The sequence below is a fragment of the Bos mutus genome, chromosome 11, assembly GCF_027580195.1.
Source record: "Bos mutus isolate GX-2022 chromosome 11, NWIPB_WYAK_1.1, whole genome shotgun sequence".
In the NCBI taxonomy this organism is placed as follows: Eukaryota; Metazoa; Chordata; class Mammalia; order Artiodactyla; family Bovidae; genus Bos; species Bos mutus.
The window spans coordinates 41,960,184-41,980,734 of NC_091627.1; the positions used below are offsets into that span (position 1 = coordinate 41,960,184).

The 20,551-nt window shown below is 43.1% G+C and overlaps 1 protein-coding gene across 5 annotated transcripts in view; it reads right to left on the reverse strand.

Annotated features, from left to right (window-relative positions):
* The window catches only part of MEIS1 (Meis homeobox 1), a 143,715-nt gene that overhangs the window by 122,109 nt on the left and 1,055 nt on the right, over positions 1–20,551 (reverse strand). For 2 of the 5 annotated variants that reach the window (XM_014477518.2, XM_005893565.3), the window contains exons 2-6: positions 18,769–18,995; positions 16,747–16,888; positions 16,141–16,191; positions 15,292–15,342; positions 13,759–13,905 (exon numbers count right to left, since the gene is read on the reverse strand). In XM_014477518.2, coding sequence (XP_014333004.1) covers positions 13,759–13,905; positions 15,292–15,342; positions 16,141–16,191; positions 16,747–16,888; positions 18,769–18,995 — 618 coding nt within the window. Of the gene's footprint in view, positions 1–13,758; positions 13,906–15,291; positions 15,343–16,140; positions 16,192–16,746; positions 16,889–17,245; positions 17,414–18,768; positions 18,996–20,551 lie in introns of those variants that run through there. The other 3 variants (XM_070379361.1, XM_070379362.1, XM_070379360.1) reach the window with 3 other exon arrangements.

The window sequence follows — 20,551 nt, forward strand, 5'->3', positions numbered from 1 at the left end:
TCAGCAGCTCCTCTCAGGGTCTGTGGCTCACCCCAAGACACCACACTTCCTCTTCTCACAGGGCAGCCCCACCGTATTTGCCATTGTGGACTTTTCATCTAAAAATGCATCTTGACAACCAGCCAATTATCCCTTAGTTATGGTCTTCATGACACTGGTGTTGGCCGGTATCCTGACTCACAGAATAAGTGTGTCTAACTGAGCATCGAATAGAGTTCTAAAATCTTTACAACATAGTAACTCTGATGTATTGCTTTAAATACATATACATATATATGCATATGCATTTATACACACACACACACATCTGATTGTGTGATAGCAGGAGTGGGGCGTTTGTAAAGGCAGAGATGGCATCTGTTAAATTGAGCTCTATATTTCCCAGTTCTCACGTCCCACAAATAAAACCTACAAAAATGATAATTTTTCAAACATTGAATCCTCTATCTCTGTGTAATGAGGCATGTAGAGAGGAGGAGAAGAATTTTTGTGCTTTTTTGCCTTTGGTGAAAATTCTCCAAGGAGTAATTTCATCTTTAAATGAAAAGTTTTGTATCAGGTGATTGTCTGAGCTCTAGGAATCACTGAAGCCTCAGGTTCAGTTGTGAGGAGACACACAAGTACACATTCTTGTAGACACAGCCCCATACACCCATCACATGCTCAAGGAGTAAGGCAATAGAATGTGGAAAGAACTAATTTTAGTGTTTTTAATTACACTGTCATAGAATCGAAAGCAGCTAGGCAGTCAAGTACATCTTTTAAGTCTCCTAGTCCTTCAATATTTTGCCTGCTCTCCTGCAAATCCCCATGCCTTCTTCTCCCAATAGTCAAGGCAGAGATGAGCCTAGAAAACAGGCTCAGCACAATGGGTCACTCCCGAATACTCCTCAAAATCTTACTTTCCCACAGTCTGATATCTTTCAGGTCACAACTCTTATACGCTCGGGTCATTACTAATCTGTAGAGTTGAATTAATTCATCCAGGAAATGATACATGAATTGACAATGCAAAGGAAAATGACTACGAATATAAAACACCACCCAAAATATCCCAAATGCTTTCCTGCTGATATCCACATGGCACTGATACATTTTGCACAATTTTTCAACATTGAGAATCAATGCCAGCACTATCCCCCAGCAACTCCACTGTGGTCTGAGAAAATATAGATTTCTACCTGGGGTAGGGACATTCGGACCATTTACAAGGAAACAGAGTAATTACAACCAAAGGGAAACAGCTAGCAAGAGGTAAAAACAGTTTTACCCAAATCTCAAAAGTGGAAAGCAGATGAGTAACCTAGAAATGATTCAAGCACACTTAATGTTCAAATTCTATTAAGCAGTTTGTTGTGGAGAACAAAGGAGAATATAGAGCCTCATTACACTAAGAATCTTAGTGTGTGTGTGTGTGTGTGTGTGTGTGTGTGTAGTAGCTCTGTCATGTCTACTGTAACATGTTATCATCTATAGATGATAACTTTACAACTCCATGGGCTGTAGCCTGCCAGGCTCTTCTGTCCTTGAAATTCCCCAGGCAAGAATACTGGAGTGGGTGGGATCTTCCCGACCCAGGGATTGAACCTGGTCTGCCATATGGCAGGCAAATTCCTTACCATCTGAGCCACTAGGGAAGCCCTTAGTAAAAGTATGTAGTAAAAGAAGAATCTTAGTCAAAGCATATAATCTGTGTTTTGTAACTTTTCTTTTTCCTATGCTATGTATTATGGCGGGCATACTACTAATAAAAATAAACTCCTATTTTAATGCTTGACTTTATAAGCGTCTACACCTGAAATTGTACCTGTGAACTATAATTCAGAGTTGTGTTTTTTTAAAAAACCCTCCAATCCAGCTGCCACCACTATTTCCAAATTTCCAATATTTCCAAATATTTGTAACTAAATAATTCAAATCTTACTCTTTATCTATCTGCTCAGATTTTTCTGCTGAAAGTTAGATGAGTTTCTATCATTGCTATTTAGGAGTGGCAGAAGAATCCGTAAATTATATGCCAGCATACCTGGTGTTATAAAGTCCCTTTCATAAGATTGCTTGCTTTCCAATGTTTCATTTTACATTTGTAACTCAGTAGTCAGTCCACCTCATTCTACAAACACATTAAGATAAAATAAACTCAAAAGTGTCTTATATATAACAACCTCAAACCACAAATTTTCTAGGCAACTCTAGCAAAAAGAACATCCAGATAAGGCCAAAAACATTGTATCCCGAGTACAAGTAGATACTGAGATCTTGTAAGCAACTGGACCTCAGCCAGGAAGCATGTGCATCAGAAATGTGGGGGAAAAGTACAAGATATGCACATAACTGTTATTTGAAGTTGAACTTGAAAACAAAACTGTAGTGATTCATTGTCTTATCTCAGCCACATATCTGAGTGGCCAGTCTTCTTTCCCATTATGATGAAATCAGAATAATAGCCACCCTTCCTAATAGGAATTAAGACAGTATTTCGCTTAAACTCTATAATTATATGATGGCCTACAAAATAAACAGCTACCCAATCTTCTCTTCTCAAATCAGATTCATGTTGTCGAAGGTTGGGCCAAATACGAGTAAGAAGATAAAATATTATGGAAGGCACTGCTTAGGGTTTACTGTTTTAAATGTTTTACATACAATGCTATTTAATTCTTACAGAAGCTCAATATAGTGGGTTCTTTATCGCCATGTTACAGGTGATAAAACTGAGGCTCCTGGAGGTGAAATGACTTGCCCCCTCACAGACAGCCTGCACTGTGTATATACTCTATTGAGACACTGCCAACCGGAAAGATTGTGTAACTCAAAATTACCAACAACACTTTTCATCACTGGGGTGGATTCCCAGGTGGTTCAATGGTAAAGATTCTACCTGCCGATGCAGGAGACACGGGTTTGATGCCTGGGTCAGGAAGACTCCCTGGAGAAGGGAATGGCAACCCACTCCAGTATTCCTGCCTGGGAAACCCCATAAATAGAGGAGCCTGGTGGGCTACAGTTTCACGCAGTTGCAAAGAGTCGGACTCGACTGAGCGACTGAGCACGCATAGATCCTTCATCACTCTCAAGTGTTTCTGAAATATTCTCTCTTCTACTTCTAATCTCTCAAACCAGAAACTTTTTTTCTCACATCACAGTTTTGATGCGAGAAGGAAATAAGAATTCAGCCAATATGCAGTCTTGTTTTATTCTACTACCTTATAGCATTATGCTTTGGATAAAAGAATCATGGAAATTGACATTTGCCACTGATTTCCACTAACAATTAGCAACAGGGTATTTTCTAATTTTCCTGTTTTGTTTTGTTTTTTTAAGAAGCCCTGCCAGTTTTAATATTTTCAATCAAATCTTATTTTCCAAGTATCATCATTCCTTAGGGATATATGAATTTTCAAGCCCTCTCACAGTGTGAAATTTGGAGGTAGGGAGTAGATTATTCCCTTTTCTTCATTATTTATCTCAGTAAAATCATTAGAGCAGCCTTTCTCAAAGCATCTTGAAATTTAATTTGCATTTCTGGTTCCTAGTTTGGCCAAGTTCTCTGTAGTTCAAGGCGTTTAACAGAGAGATCAACGAAAGCAACTGAATTCCAGAAGCAGGAGACTGAGCTGTATCATCGGTTCACTTTTTAAGGAAATCCAATTAATCAGAATACCATTCTTCCCCGATACCCAGGGCTATTATTCTTGAGGCTATTCATATTATTTTAATAGTTATAGAGTATTTGGAGTATTAGAAGTATACTACAACTGAAGAAAAGCCCCATAATTGATTTGTTAATGTTTTATTCTTCTCTTTTTTTCTACTGGCATGTTCTTTACATGCACTCAATAAATATTAAACACTCAAACAACTCTCTCTCTTAGGTGGCAAGCAAACCTCTAGAATGTCGAAACAGTAGAGTGAGGAACAATGCACCTAATTGAAATGGCAGGGTAATTTGGAAAATAAAATTGAGTTGCTGCAAATCCCAAATTCCAGAATAAAAATGTTTATACTCACTCAAATGCAGATTGTTACTGGCTTTGAATAATTATTAGAATAAAAAATACTTGAACACTAACAATATACTTGATATGCACAGAACAAACACAGTCTACATGTCTCTATTATTTTGTCCAAGGAAGTGCAGGGCACAATGAGCCTGACATTTTCCTTGATGGTTTTGTTTTGAACACAGTTTATAAAGTGCCTGAATATGGTGAAACAATAGGCCAAGCCACCAAATGTACAACCAGTGTTAAAAATGTCATGGCCATGATTCTTCAGAAAATTCTAAACCCATTAAGTAAGGAACAGGAAGCAAGCTAATAGAAATGAAATGGTTAAATGATTCTGCTACTCAGTATCTTATTTTCCTCCCCAAACATATTAATTTAGAACACAGATCAATTCAAATTGTAAAATTCCAGATTCTCTGGAATTTTCTGGTGGAAGCTGGAGCCAAGGAAATGATGACAATTAAAATGAAAGTGGAAAAATGCATTTATTTGCACCTGGAATTATGCAATGCTAACACATAATGCCTCTAAAAGACATGATATTTATCTGTACAATGAGGGTTAATCTTTTCTACTCAGGGCTATGCCAATCTTGGCAGAGATGCCAGCCATATCTTAAAAAGATAAATTCCATATGCTTTGTAGAGTTATAGCATATTTCCCATAAATAATGTATACAACAGACTGTAAATAAATAATACATTTATCCGAACTGTTCAAGAGTGAAGGGCAGGGTGGTTACTCATGAGACGGACTCTCTTATGAATGAACAATTTCAAATAAAAGTAATGTCCAATGGTGAGTTATCACAAAGTTCTTACACTAAAATATTCTTAAGTGGAGAGCAGGGAAGGGGTATTCAAATAACCCCAGATCAGGTGGGAACTTTCAAATAAATGTTCCAACTAAATGCAAAATGCCCAATTTAATTTTATTGCTTAAATTTCTATTGTGATTGTTGCATCGTAGCTAATAGCATTTTACCTATTTTCTGCAATTCTTAATTCTCTCTGTACACTACTGGTTTTTGTTTTTGTTTTGTTTTGTTTTTTTGATCAATGAAATAACTAGATTTAAAATGTCAAGTATGAGTTTTTGTCCCATGAAACACATAGAATCTTTTCATTGTATGAATAATTTTAACTACAGTCCATAGAAAGGAAGGTTACTACGGAACAAAAATTTAAAAAGAACCCATGTGCAGTAGTTAGTCTGCTAGGGCTTTACATAGTAAAATTGTTAGTCTCCATCTCTGAAGTATCTCCCTTTTGAAGCCCTGGAGACACATAAACTATTTCGACTTCTTGTAAATAGTGGAAGTAGGCTTTTAGATCTTCAGACATTGTACACCATTTAGTATGAAATTAAGTTTTCAGATCACTAAGGAATAGTCTCTGAATTACAGAAAAAACTATAGGTCACAGTTAATTATAGCTTGTCTATCAAATTAAGTTAACATTTGAGAACACATCCAAATAGTTATGGAGCCATTAAGAGGAGGGTTATTGTCAAAGAAATTCTTATTCATTCAACTTCTTATATTTTCAAAAGAAGAGAGATAAGCCTTTTTACAAGTTGGGATGGGATAAGGAAACTCTGGGTTTACATCAAATTGCTCTCTTCATTGTCCTTTTGACGACTATGTCGGTTTCATTACAAACTTCATTTTCCAGAGTTTCATAATAGTCATAAACACACTTGACTTTAAAGAGTTTCTATGGGACATAATGTGAATGCAAATGCAGAATAAAATGCAAATCATGGAGGTCTGGGACCAAATATGGACTATCAGTTAAGAATCCAGTTACTGAAAACAAACATTAAGGCCTTAAGAGGAAGAACACAAAGAGGCTGATATGAATCTTTATATCAAGTATTCACAGCCCTGGGGAAAGCAAACAAGAATAACAGTTTTCAGTTTTTCACCTAATTATAAAGCACAGGGGTTTGGGAATGTTTGATGACTTTGGTTTCTATTCATTCCTATTTTAAAGTGAGTAACATTTTTCCTCTTCTCAGGAAAACAAACCCACGTGTGGGTAAGAACCCGTGAAGTACTCAAATAGGGAAACGAGACCCAGCACACTAGTTCAAGTTCAAATCTCAGGCATAGGAGGCTTGCCAATCAGCGGGGAGAAAATGATAAGAAAAAGAAAGAGCTATAGCTCTGTCTTGCTAAATAACAATCAACAACCCAGACACTTACAACTAATGAATAATGAACATGTGATCATGTCGTGTTGTAAAGTGTAAGGAAAAATCTAGAGAAATGGGAATTCATCATAACAATTAATTCTAAGCCAGCATATGTTGTCAGGGAATAACTTCTAATATCACTCAAAATGCTAATTATTTACTTACTACTATTTTCTAAATGACTTGGAATCATGTATGTTTAAATCCATTGTAAAATTTAAGACTTGATATTGTGTCAAAATGAAGAAAAAAAAGAAGACTATAAAATGTTGCTTAAACTTGTTAAACTCATAAAAAGTTGCAGTCATTTTATAAGTATTACTTAGTAAACTTAGAAACAGCATTTCCTTTCTATGGAAAAACACCATTTAAGTTTTTCTTAAAGAAACATAACACTTCATTCAAAGTTCTTTACCTCATCTTTATAAATCCTTTTAATTATAAATGGAGTCATAAAGACTATCAAGGGTAAAAATATATTTTTGAGGATTATAAATAATATAAAATTTATTTTCACAACTTATTTATCCTGCATTAGTTTATACTGTATACAGTGGTGCATCAAAAAGCCAGAACATGGTTATTGCACATCTTAAAGAGAGTTAATGACTTAGTTCTGGTTATAGTTTGTATTTAACTGTATATACTCATGATACCAATAAACAACAGGTGTATAATTCAATAAATGTAGAAATAAGCATTTTTTTCAGTAAAGAATAAACTCTTTATGGTATGTTTTATTCAGTTTTAGAACTTCTGAACCAAGAAGCCCAGAAATATAAAATCATTTAAAAATATTTGCACTCTTATATTTCCCTTTAACAAGAACATATTTCCTAGATTAAGAAATGCTATTTGGAAAAAGAGTGTTCAGAGACAGTATAGCAAAGTGTTACCAATTGCTTTAATTCTGCACACATGAATGCATTAAATTGATTGAAATTGGATTCTAGTGACAAATATTTAAATGAATGTATTCTCACTTATTTCACATAGTATCTTTTATACCATTTATTAAAATGTCAGATTGAAAAGTGTGGGAAATCTAGCAGTTTCCCGTAAAGGTATAGCTCTACTTTCTGGAGAAGCTGTTTAAGACTTCAATGAGCTTTCCCAAATTCCCATAATCCTGAAACCATGGCATATTAAATTAAGGATACAGTGAAGGAGACTTTTTATCTTTTCCACTACACACACACACACACACACACACTCATCTGCTTGAATTTTTCAAAACTGATCTCATACATGTTAGGTTTATCCACAAATGGGAAAGATTTAGTAAAATATCCAAAACTTTCCTGGATCCCCCAAGTCAAATTCTGAAATAATTATTTAAATTCAAATTGGGAACCTGTATTTTATGTTTTAGACCCTAACCTTTTAACAGGTACCATATCCTGAGGTTTCCTGCCTAGTAAGGACACCAAGCCCTACGTGACTAAAGCAGTATTGTTTCACTAAGGATTTTGAAAACTTTTAGGCCTAACATCTGCACAAGTGGCAGAAACACTATGTCAAATGTATTCTATTTTTATTTCTTTATTTGTAAAAGAAGACTTTCCCATAGTTTTGATGTCATTTAAAAATATTAAATTAATTTTTTGCGCTCAGGAGAAATGGCAAAAAGTGTCTGTTTCGATTATAACAGAAACTCAAGTGCTACTTTGATACAAATACAACAGATATCATAATCCAAAAAAGGCCATGGAAAATGCTACAGTTGCAAACATTTAAGACTGTGTAACAAAAATGACTGAGAATGGTATCAATTTACTATCCTTCAACTATTTCCATGACAGTGGAGTCAAATAATGTTGAATTATAGACCTTTTTACAGGAAGTCTTATTTCGTGTTGGTTTTTTGATCATTCCCCTGCTAGTCCATATAGGAATTTGGCTGTACGCCGACTTTTCTTTAAAAGTTTCTGTATACATACTCAGGTTGTGTTTGATGATTAAATGATCATTTATTAAAACTTAAGCATTTCATGTTGGTTTGACATATTTACGTTTCATGAGAAAATATTGCTATTGCAATGGCAAGCACAGCAATACCAATGTGAAAATACTTCACTTGAATTCATTTGACAGCATTTTCATTTATATGTGTTTTAATACAACTTGTTATGTATTCTTCAGTTTCTCCAACTCCACCTGTGAGGGAAGGTAAGCTAGTTTTATAACATAGGCCCCTTGGTAATACTGTAGTCTATCTGCTTGGCCTTAAAAAAAACCTATATTTCTACTATGGGACCACAAATAGTCTTTGTTTTTAAGAGTACGGAGTTTTACTGCATAATTTTCCGTCCGTCACCCGGCAACAGCTGTGTTTTAAATCTTTCGGACTATGACAAACATTTTAACATTTAAACATACGAGTGTTTGAAAACATAATGATTTAAAATTTGTTTATTTTCAAAGTTGGGCCATTATAGCATGATATTTCAGTTACTTTTTCAAAAGCAAGGCCCTTATTTTAAGGCCTTTTCTCCTTCTTCTTTCTTCTACTAAACTTCCCCATGTTTTCTACTAAAAATCTCTAAGTTAGGACTGATAGCAAGAGTCCCCACAACTATTCTATATATTTCCAAATCATGAACCATGGAGTCACTCTGGTGGGAGAAAAACTGCTATTTGAGTGACCTGTTGCCACAGAGCTAGTTAAATCACTGAACAACAGTTACTGTTATGGGGCTTTACTTTGTACAAAGTAGCATTAGTACCATTGCTTTCTACTAACCATAGAGCTTACACTGGGGACTTCTACTGAGAAAGAGAGAGAGAAACTAGGAAAGGGGAATAACTTTTACAGCATTAACATTTAGACTTTGAGACATTTAAAAATGTAATCGATCTCAACCTATCTGCACTGACTCTGTACCACTCTTTTTTTTTCCTTTCAAATGTTTTTGGCGTGCCCCTAATAAGAATCAATACATCCCTACTCTGACAGTCACACATAAATACACCCAAGGAGCCAATCAGAAAACAATAAAAACACACCTGGTAAACAAGTATCTTTGAAATCAAAGGATACTAAGCAACAAAGGGCCTAAAATGAACATCCCAATTAGCCACTGTAGTGACAAGCAGTCAACACCTTATTATTTAATCATTAAAGAGAATCTTGCCATAATTTCCCTCTGACATATTTCAAGAGGAATTAAGAGTATCCCACATGACTCACAACAACAATCAAAAGTAAAGTCAGATTATTCTAAGACTCCATGGCCTTCAAGGCTTGTGGACTCAGAGGTTCCAGGATTAAGACATTAAGTGAGACCCTAAAAGTACTTACAACTTAAATAAGTTGTGTCCATGTGTTAAGCATTTAGAAACAAACTAATTGACATTTTCCTATCCCTCCATGTTTGTGTTCAGTTTTTCTTAATGGATGAAAACAAAATTGCTTGCATTCCCAATATTAGTAAACATCCCTTGGCCTCATCTATTTTTTTTTTTTTTTCTAAAGCAGTGGATCCAATAACATGAAGAACATTAGGCCTCCCCATCCCTTAGCAACACCTCCTCAAGAGAAAGCTTAAATCTCCCTTGGAGGTGTCCCCGTCCCACTTTGCAGGGAAGGGGTGTTTTCCGTCAAGTTCAAGTTCAGTTTTAAGACGGTCATCTCAAACGATGCTTTAGAAACAACGTTCTGGACTCTTCAAATAAAACACTGCCACCTGGGTTCCCCGGCCCCACTGGGAAACCAAAGCGCACTGGCCCAGGGCTGCCCCTGATCCCAGAGGCCCGGAAGCCTGCCGCTCTCCGGCCTGGGCCCTGCAGCCCCAGCGGCGGTCCCCACCCCCCACCCCCGCCTCCCCGCGTCCCCGGGGAGCTCAGCAGTGCTTGGCATTTAACCTGCCTGGCGAGCTTGGCTTTCTGGTTCCATCTCTGGGAGCCACATTACTTCTCCCCAGATGTCAGAGGCAAATCTAGATTAACATGCAACAGGGCGCCCTGCGCAGCCCGCCAGCCCTCGAACAGGAGCTGTTAAATGCAGATTCAGCCGAGGACCCCCCGGAGAACTGCTGTTGAATAAAAATTGTAATCCAAAGGGACCTTTTCTTTGCCTCCCCCTGCTTGTGGAAGAACCCGGGTTGGCGCCTGAGCACAGACTCAGCTAGTCCTGCTCGCTGCGAGGGGGCCTGGCCACCTCGGTTGGTGGCCTTCGGGGCCCCAGGGACTCTTGCTTCTCTCTCCTCTCCCTCTCGCTACTGTCCTTGGAGTGGAAAATGCTTAGATTCAAGGAGTGGCGAGAAACAAACAACCCTAGGAAGGAAGGCTTTATTCGACAGCTCGTTCCTGGAGGGCGGCCTAAAGTCCAGCGTCTGGCAGCCAGATTCTTCCCCGCCTAACCCCTCTTGGCGACCCCAATTCCACCCTGGGTCCCCCAAACTCGCGCTCCACCTCCCCGCGCCCTCCGTCCTTCTCCATCGCCAACCAGGCTCAACCCTGGCCTCGACGCCTCGCACGGTGGCCCCCTCTCTGAGCCTGCTCCCGGGGTCTCAGCCCGGACCTCGCCCCCTGCCAAGGCCGGAAAAGCCGGGTGCCCCTCCCTGCCCCCAGGCCCCGGGCGTCGGGAGCGACTGTGCCGAGCGAGGAGCGAGGCCGTCAGGAGAGGGCGCCCTGGAGGCCTGCGCCCGAGGTAGAGGGCTCTCGGACCTGGGACGTCGGGGTCTGGGAGTGGGAGTCGGGAGAGGGCGTTGAGGGTGGGGTGAGAGCGGGATTACGGCTTCTGGGGGCATCTTAATCTGATGAGAAAAACAAAACAAAGCACCAAACTAAGGACGCCTCAAGGCCAAGTAGATTTCCTCCGATTGAGCCCTCCGGGAAACCGGCTGGTATCCAAGTAGTGGATTTCAAGTCCCCGCGCGGGTGGCAGCCTTCGCGCCCTCCGAGGAGAAAAGTAAAATAAAATAAACCCCACTGCCCACAGGCCCTAGAGACAGAGGGGCTAATGAGCAAACAACGCCCCGCGCTCGCACCACACCTGAAGCATCCAGGCCCTCAGCACACCCGCCACTGGGGCTCAAACTGGCTGGGCCGCATTCGCAGACAGGTGTCGAGGCAGTTTTTTCCGGGCCCGGCCCCTGGGGACCGGCGAGCCGGCTCCAATTTGGAGTACTGGCGCCCATGAGGCGGCCCTAGTACCTCTTCCCTCCGTCCCCACCTCCCAGGACAGGGGACTCCACCCCGCGACTGAGACACAGTCCCGCGTGCGCCCCGCGCTCTGCGCGCCCGTCTCCAAAGGGAGCCCAGGCACTCTTGCTCCTGGCTTCTTGGAAACGGACAATTCCAAAGCACAAACTTGGGGTTTGCTGCCCTGGGCCCAAGTGAGACCTCGGTGAGCCCGAGAGGGTCCCGCGAGCGCGCCCACGCGCACAGGCCCACCGAGCCACGAGCTTAGCCAGAGCTGCGAAGCCCCCAGTCTTAAGCGGCCGGGAGGGAGGCACGCTGCTCATTTTATAGTTGGGGGAGGAGAATGAAGTACCAGCTTTTACCCCTGACCACTGCCCACCACCAATCCGCATGTCTCAAATAAAGGTAACTAACAAAAGTTTACCTAAGGAGTAGAGGGAGAACTCAATTTTGTTTTACCAATTTTGTACCCCCTAAAACACCGCTAACTCTGGTCCTTTATCTTTGATTTTAATAAAATAATGATTCGTTGAGGAAAATGGGGTATAAATCTTCATTTTGGAGGCAATTAAAGTGTTGATTTCATTCATGCCCCTAAGCGATTCTTGTAATTTGCTCAAATAGCTTTATGTACCCAGCACTCCGGAGCTTTTAGAATCCCATTTTCTAGTTAGGCTTGTTGGATTACAATTTTTATTCAACAGCAGCTACCCGAGGGTTCCTCAGCGGAATCTGCATTTAACAGCTCCGGGGAGAGGGCTGGCAGCCTGAACCAGGCGGGAGGCCGAGCGGCCGGCGGGGTGGGAACCGGGGGCCGCTTGCTGGTTTCCCACCTCGGCGGGGCCGCGCTAGGATCGCGCAGGCTGCCTGTTCCCGGCACTCGTCTACACTGCCGAAAGTTTGTAACTCGCCAATTAGAAAAGACCCGGCGCGTTGACGCTTTTAAAGCTCAGCTTTGCCTACCCTCCACTTCTTTTGGGAAAAAGGAGGAATTCCGCCTCTGCCGAGGGGGTCACCCAGAGAAATCCAGGTTGGGGATTGAAGGGAGTGATACGGAGAGAAGGAAACTTGAATATGACACCAAGACGAGTAGTCGAGCACTTCGGCAAGGACTCTGCAAGACAGTCGCTGGCCAACCGTGATCATGGCAGAGCTTGCAAAGAAAACTCTGTATGACTGGCTGTCCTTTGGCTTAACAAAGGCAGGCTGCTCTCTCTCACAAGACAGGACTCACGTGCCAAGTCAGAAAGAGAAACAACTCAGGGCCTTCACTTATAGCTGGACAGGCGCAGGAGGCCCGCCACCCAGATCTCTAGACGCCCTGCCATAATTCGCAACCGAAAGCTGTCCTGAACCCTGTTTCATCTCATCCACTCCTCACGTTTTCACTTTCAGTGCATTTTCTCAACTCCTTTGGGCCGACACAGAGACAGGAGTGAGGGAGAGAGGGACTAGGAACAAACATTGGTGTTGGGGTGAGAGAAATCTGCCCCCACCCCCAGCAACTCCAAATAAAAGTCGTCCCCACTTAGCAACGCAGCGGAAGAAGGGCCTGGAGGGAGGACGAGAGAGAGGAGGGGGCGAAGCCAGCGGAGGCCGGCAGCGAGAGCAGGGCGGCGCGAAGTCCCCCACCCGCCACACCGCCACACCGCCACACCGAGGGAGTCGCGAGGAGCCCCTGACGCAGATGCTTCCAAAAGCTGCCAACCCAGAGGGCCCAGAGCACGTACCGGCTGGAGGATGAGGAGAAAGGAGGAGGAGAAACGTCCATATTTATCTGTTTTTCTAACCTCGGCCTGGTCTTATTTTTTCTATTAAGTACAATAAAATGGGCGAGCTTGCAGCGAGCACTGCACAAAGCAATGTTCAGTGAGGTCTAGAAGCGTTCGGCCGAGGAAAACTGACAAGACAGGCTAATGAACCGTATAGACAGGGAGAAAATAGCATGCATTTGCTAGATTTCAAACCCTCCCTGTCTCTCTCAGACCACCTATCTTGGGTTTATTCCTAATAAAATAAGAAATAAGCAGTCCTTACACTTTTCTTTGAGAGAGAAGGGGGAAAAAATGCTCCAGAACAAAGCCCTACCACCAGAGGCGGTCACTGGCAGTTAACACTCCCATTATTGTAGAGGGTAAATAAAATAAAGACAAAAATTAAAAGCGACAAGAAACAGGTCAAGTTTGCAGGCAAAGCTTTTACAAGCTCATCTCTCCAGGTCGAATCCCAGAGCCAGCCTTAATGAAGCAATAATAGCCACATTATTCAAAAATTTTCATTTCGATGGAAATGTATCTAAAAGGGACTTAATCATATGCAAATAATAAAAGGAGGTGGTAGTGATCCAGCAAGCAATATGCATACAGATTTTTTTTTCCCAGGGATGTTGAAATTGAAAAGTGCATACCTGGTCAGTTAGATTTGCTGATCTTGTTATATCTTCACTGTCTGATTTTGATCCTCCTTCTCTATCGTCTATCACCAAATCGATAGGCATTTTCCCTTTCAAACAGCTAATATACCGGTGGCAGAAATTGTCACATAATTCGTGTACCTACATTATGACAGAAATAAAAAAATGGAAATATAATCAGGAGTTCATAAATGACATTGACAAGTGCAATCCACCCCCCTTGTGAGATCCAAACTTCTAAATAGGGGAAACACAGGGCAATTGTCCTCCAGAGACCCCCAGACGCATCCAGAATTAGGAATAACTTTCTTTTCTAGCAAAATAGAGATATCCCAGAAAATTGACAGTGACAAGATGCTTCACAGGCTACAACATATTCAACACCCGTGTTAAATTCATCTGCTCCTGGGGCCATGGCCATTAAAGAGGTGACCTACGTGGGTGACATTTAAGGTAAACTATTTAATTTTGTCCAGTTATTTTTATCATAAATCCTTTTCCAACATGTCTAAGCAAAAACTTAAATATACATATATATGTATGTATATAAAGGACCAGTACTGCGTTGGTATACGATATATGCCTGACAACCCAAGTCCCTTTAACATTGGTAATTAGGGTTTCTATCTATAAGAAGCATATATTAGGATGCTTCCTTAAAAAAAAAAAAAAAGACTCCTGATATGGTGTGTGGGGAACCCTTACAGCCACAAAAAGGTATCAAACTGATTAATTTTTTAAGGGAAAAGAATGCTTCAAAACATTTAGGGATAGGTGGAGCGGTGTCTTACAGGACACAGGCATCACTGACATGCAGAAATTCACAAGAAACCCCAGTGTGCTTACAATTTAATGTTACTTTGAATTACAATGCATTAAGTTTTTACTGCTGAGATTTATAGAACAGCTAGCAAAATCATGTTATCCCACACGCTTTCTTGAGTGTGAAGGTGGGATATGTGCAGGATTCCCAGATTCAAGAAACTGACACAACTATCAACTCTGCTTTGTCTCCGCAGAACCTTTAAAGTGCCTCCCCCACCGCCTCCTCCACACTCCTTGCCCACTCCTCCTCCCACTCCGCCTCTCCCCCTGTATCTGACCTGCCGCTGCTCTCAGACTGTCTTCCAGAAACTCACTGAAACTAAACAAAACTTTCCCCCCACTCAGAGGTAGCAAAGAAGACTAGGAGGAAGAAGAGAAGGTACAACCTGTGAAGCAAATTCAGGATAGCTTTCTACGCATCCAAGGGGATGCAGAGCCCTGCAACTACTTACACAAAGCCAGCAAGGTATTAAGAATGAATACAAGGCTAGGGCGTTTGTGATCCCAGTTTTAGTGTCTAAAATTGTAATTAAACTGCAAAGAGAAATGGACGCAAAGATTGGCCTTGACACTAATTACCAGAAAGAAAGACGTTTATGCAAATATCTTCGAAGCCTGAACTTCAGCCATTCTGAACCCTCCCTTTCTGTGTGTTTGGGCGTGAGAGGGAAGCAAAAGGAGAAAAAAAGCTAGAGAAATTACCTTCTCTAATTCCAACAGATGAAACCTTAATACTTGTATGGCTTGAATCATCTGCAAAGACACAAAAAGAATGAGCGCCCCATTCGTAGTTTGCAGAAAATTGGCTGTCACAACTCTAACATCCCCAGCCCTCCCCTCCCCCCAGTAAATAGAGTTATTTTGATTTATGGCCATAACACTAAAACTTAACAGCAGCGACTGGGTACCATCTAGAGGTTTATATTTCTTAAGGAGAAAAAAACAGCTAAAACAACAACCAAGCATCTAAGTGGGGGTCATAAACACTCTTCTTGCCCATGGCTCCCCTCTTTCTCAGCCCCACTGCCCCTCCACCACCCCCAAAGGGCCGCACCCCTCCACTAGGTATTTCCTTGGAAGGCGTGCACGGAAAATATTCCCAATAGTTTCCAAACTGTGGCTCTTCACACTGCAAACTTTCTGCCGCCTTCTGCACACCTTTCCGATAAACTGGTGGTTTGGGAGGTCTGGCCTGGTTGCTTGCCCTCATGACGCGACTTTGAGGGCTGGGAAGTCCGCAAAGTTTAAGCACACACGCTGACAGGCCCGGAGATAAATCCCCGGGCTGATTAGAGCCGCGCTGCCCGGCTGTCATAAAAAACAAAAGCTCGCGTTTCCCCGCGCCGGTTCACCCGGCCCCTCTCGAGGTGAATTTATTTCCCCGGGACCCCGTCCCGGCCCACTTGCCGGTGGATGGAAACCCTGGCAGCCCACTTGCAAGCTACGGGAGGACGGGTCTAGAAACCTCAGGGCTCTCAAAGCAAAGCTTGGGGAGAAGGCGGGGGTGGGGGAGGGATGATGTGGGGAGGGGAGTAAGGGGTCCGCTCTTACCAAGTTATCCAGTTCTGGATTAGAAGAAAAGAGAGGTTTTTCTGCGCGAATCTAAATACAAGTGAGAAGGAGAGGGGAGAGGGAGGGGAAAGGGGGGGGGGGAGAAAGAAACATTTGAAATCTGGTAGCCTTCCTAGTTTCTTGCCTCATTACACTGTCGGGGGCAGGATGTAACCTCCGGGACAGACTCGGTGACACCGAGTTCGTCCCGTGCAGAAACCCTTCAATGTGAGTCAAATAATCCGAAAACAAGCCCAGAGCACAGGGTTACTTCTCCCAGCAGTATGCTGCTAAGAGATCCCTGCCCAGCTAGCCAATTCCAAGGAAGGTCCTGCGCGGGGGGTGGGGTTTGGGGTCGCATTTTACAGAGAGAGCTTTCTGCGTCGGGTTAGGGAGCGGGAGTGGGTCAGAAGTGGGGTGATTTTCAGGCATCCGCAAACAGACACTGATTTAGGAGGAAAAGCTCAGGAAGATGTAACAGGCCTGGCTTAGGGCAGACTGTTCAGCTGGTTACTTTTGCAAATGTGCTGGGGCGGGGGTGGAGGGAGGTTCTTTCTTTCTTTTTTTTTTTTTCCTTTTTACTTTTGAAACATTGATTTTGCTGACCTGTTTGGCGAACACGGCTATATCTTCATTGAATGACTCTGACGAGCAGACGTCCCCGCCCGCCACCCCCGGCTCGCGGGGGGTACAAGTAGCTAATTCACATTTCTCAAAAATCAGTGCTAAGAGAGGGAAGAGGGGGTGTCTGCAAGAAAATACAACAGTCACAAACAACACAATGGTTAGTCCCACGGCAGTGAAACAAGGAGCCCAAGAAAAACAGCCGGAGGAGCTCAAGACGGAGACCTCCCTCTCCCTGATTTTGACATCTACTTGTTCCCCTCCCCTCATCCCTACCCCCCAGGTGACTGCTCACCTCCCCTTCCTCCTTGGGCCCCCCAAAGTCGGAGGCCCTCAGCCATGGACCGTATCTGAGGACCGGTTCAGCCTATCTGGCCTGAGAAATTAGTAACATTTGCTAAGAATAAAACCCAAGCGGTTCCAGCAGCCATTTTGAATTAAGTTTCCCACCCCGACCAGCCCTCGGCCCTCCGATGCACACCCAGGACCTGGAAGAGGAGAAAGGCGCCGGGCGCAGGAGGTGGGAAATCTCGTTCAAGTGGGTTCCTCCGAGGCCGCCCCAGGAAGCTCAAACTCTGGGGATCTTGGAGGCAGGCGCTCAGCTAACTTGGGGCAAGGACCTCTCTGGCTGTGGGACCGACCGACTGTCAGAGGGCTGGACCACGGATCCTGACCCCACGGCCCTCAGAGGGCTGGAGGGCTCCTCCTCGGCTCCCTGCACACTTCCCTCCCTTCGCCGACGGTCCCCACCGCCCCCCCCACCCCCACCCCCCAAGAAAGTTCCTTCAAATGTGCCTGCGGTCAGGCCTTTCATTTTGTCCCTGCGTAATGGCAAAGCAGCTAGTATTGCGAGGGGCCTAGATGTTGCTTATCTCAGCCCATGAAAAACAAAACAAAACAAAAAAAAGCCTCTTCTAATGCCCAAAGAGGTGTCTCGAGTCTTTTATTAGCTCTCACAGCTCGGCTGGGAATTTAACAGTTTGGGGTCCTTTTCAAAGCTTCCCCAAATGTTCTGTCCGGGAGCCTAAACCATTTGCAGTTAACGCTGCGGAGAGGACGCTGGGATTTAAACAAGCCCATTGCACAAGGGACCAGAAGATAAAGCAGAAAGGGTTTTTAGTCGGGGAGGGTCAGTGTTACCTGATTTTTTGTTTTTCAAAAGTAGAAATAAATAAAAATAAAAGTGGCTGCGAAGTAAAAAGCGGTCCCCCAATACATCAGCACACAGTAGGCACAAGTGACTTTCAGAGGGTTTTGGTCTAACCCCAGGGCCCAGGAGAACACGGTGTGAACCGCAGCAGAACACTACACCGGCCGAGAGCACCCCGCATCTACTTCTAAATCCTGCAAGTTTCGCCCTTAAACACAAAGTCCTAAAACGGCCAGAAGTTTCTTAAGGTCTGTAACAATTCAGAGTGAGCTCCTCTCCTCGACTACAGTGGTCAAACTCCATAAATGCAAAGCCTGTTCCCCCTTGCCTGACCTGCAACTGTCCTCCCTTGATTTTATTGTGCGGTGGCAAGGCCAGCATACGGTGGTTGAGTAAACTTAGCAAGTCAGAACAATCAGTGGCTTAAAAGATTTTCCTTTAAACTAAAAGTTTCGTTTCAACACAAAGGCGCCTACGTTTAGAAATCCCCAACACTTTCCCCGAGAAGTCGAGCAAGTGAGGACTCCAACCCGCTGAACTACGGAGCCGGAGTCTGCGGGGGGTGGTGGGAGGCCGAGGGACCTTTGGCAACTTCCGCACGGCGACCCCTCCGCGGGCTTGGCCTCGGAGGAGCTGGACGCTGGACCCGCGCGGAGCCTGAGCGGAGACGGGGGGCGGGGGGCGTCTGGGCTGGCCGCCTCCCCCAAATCTCCATGCAAAGAGAATGAAAAGTCACCAAATAATGTACCTCCAAATCCAGCGAGCTCTGACTTTCCTCCTATCGAGGGCAAAGGGAAATGGGGAAAGAAAGCCTCGCCTCAAAACTGCTGAACCTGCTGCCCCGTCGTACCTACCCATAAATGGCATCTTTATCTCTCTTTAAAGCGTCATTGACCGAGGAACCCATGCTGGGAGCCATGGCGTTGGTGTGGGCTGTGTGCGGATACTGATGCGAGTGCAGAGGAGGCCCGTGGTTCAGGTGGTGGACGGGCTGCATGGACCTGGCCGCATGCGGGTCCCCATACATCGTGGAGGGAATGCCTACTCCATCCATGCCCCCGTAATGGGGCAGATCGTCGTACTGCATGACAAACAGGAGAGAAACAAGGTTCAGAAGGCCAGGCAGGCACATAGGGGAGACAGCAGGGCACGGAGCTTATACAATGTCAGTCCAGCTGGATCCTTCAACCCCGAATTCGGGGGCCTTGCCTCTCTGTAGTTGAGATTTCTCATTTAAAAAAAAAGTTTTTTAAAGTAAAAACTCTAGGATTCTCGGTGAGACTCAGCTAGATGGAATGGTTTTGCCCTAACTTGTGTCCCTATCAACTAGTCAGAAATTCAGGATCCTTTGGCAAGGAAGGAAGGAAGAAAGAAGGAAGAAAGGGAGGCATTCTCCCGGAGGGCGGAAGGTAAATCGTGCATGTCTCTAGAGGAGGAAATTCAAAATCACAATAATAAAACGTGCCAGGACAGGGCAACAAACCTGCCTAGTTTCACAGCCCCTTCCCATCAGGGGGAATTAAAAAAAAAAAGTTACGATGAGAACAGCTAAGCCAAGCACGTGAATTCAGACAGGCTTCTCATTTTATTTCCCTGCCAGCGTGGGGTTAGGCAGTCCTGCAAGACACTGCATTTCCTTTGCTCTCCAAGACAAACTCTGCAAAATCATACAAAACTAACTGCCCCCTTTGTAAGTGAAACTCAGAGAAGGGTAACTTCTCTTGGACATTAGGGCTGAATTTAGAATTAGCCAATATTCCCCCCAAGTTAAAAGAAAATCTATAGTTGGAGCAGTTATTCTATATTTTTTCTACTGCTATGAACTTTCCCCCTAAACTAGAAGGCAATGAGGTAGATGTTAGTCATCAGGTTTAAAGCAAATTTAAAAGTAAATGCACATTCATACCACCACCCCCCCCCATCTTCCTTCTCCAGAAAAACTACTTTCATATTGTCATTATTTTTGTGTGCAAAATTTAGCTATTGAGGTTTTTCTCATTGCTTCATTTCAGGCCAGTTCTTTTCCCAAGATTTGGAGGCACTGAGAGTGAAATGATTTTCAAAGAGGAATTACCACTTTCATCTCCTTAAAGACAGAGGTGTGAAAAGAGTTTGGAAGAACGCTGACATTTGCCTGAACCAAAGGAGTAAAGAAAAAATGTGTCAGCCTAGTAACTTTCTTTGCAAACAGCGCTTTGAGGGCCAGGGCACAATTTATGCAAGGAAGGCTTTTTGTAGATCCCCTTTCTTTAAAGAAACTACGTCTGTTGGGTTGTCATTGTCTCACTTTACTCTCACTACATTTCCATTCAAATGGGAATATTGGGGAAATTAGTATTGCATTTTTAAAGTGAATAGTTGTGTGCTTAGTATCCAATTAGTGTAGGGCTTTGCTAAGAAAAACTTACAAAATACTACCTTGTATAAAAAGTCATGTACATAAAAATTACTTTTAAAAGATGAATGCTTTCCGACCCCCCCAAATCTGTTGTACTATGACAGTTATTTGCTTAAAAATGCTACACCCTTCCAGTGATATTAAAGATGAGCATAATCAATAACATATCAGAAGTTTCTCACTGCTTATTTTAGTTTAAAAATAGCTTTAAACTTCTGCTCCTTGAATGTTCAGGCTAT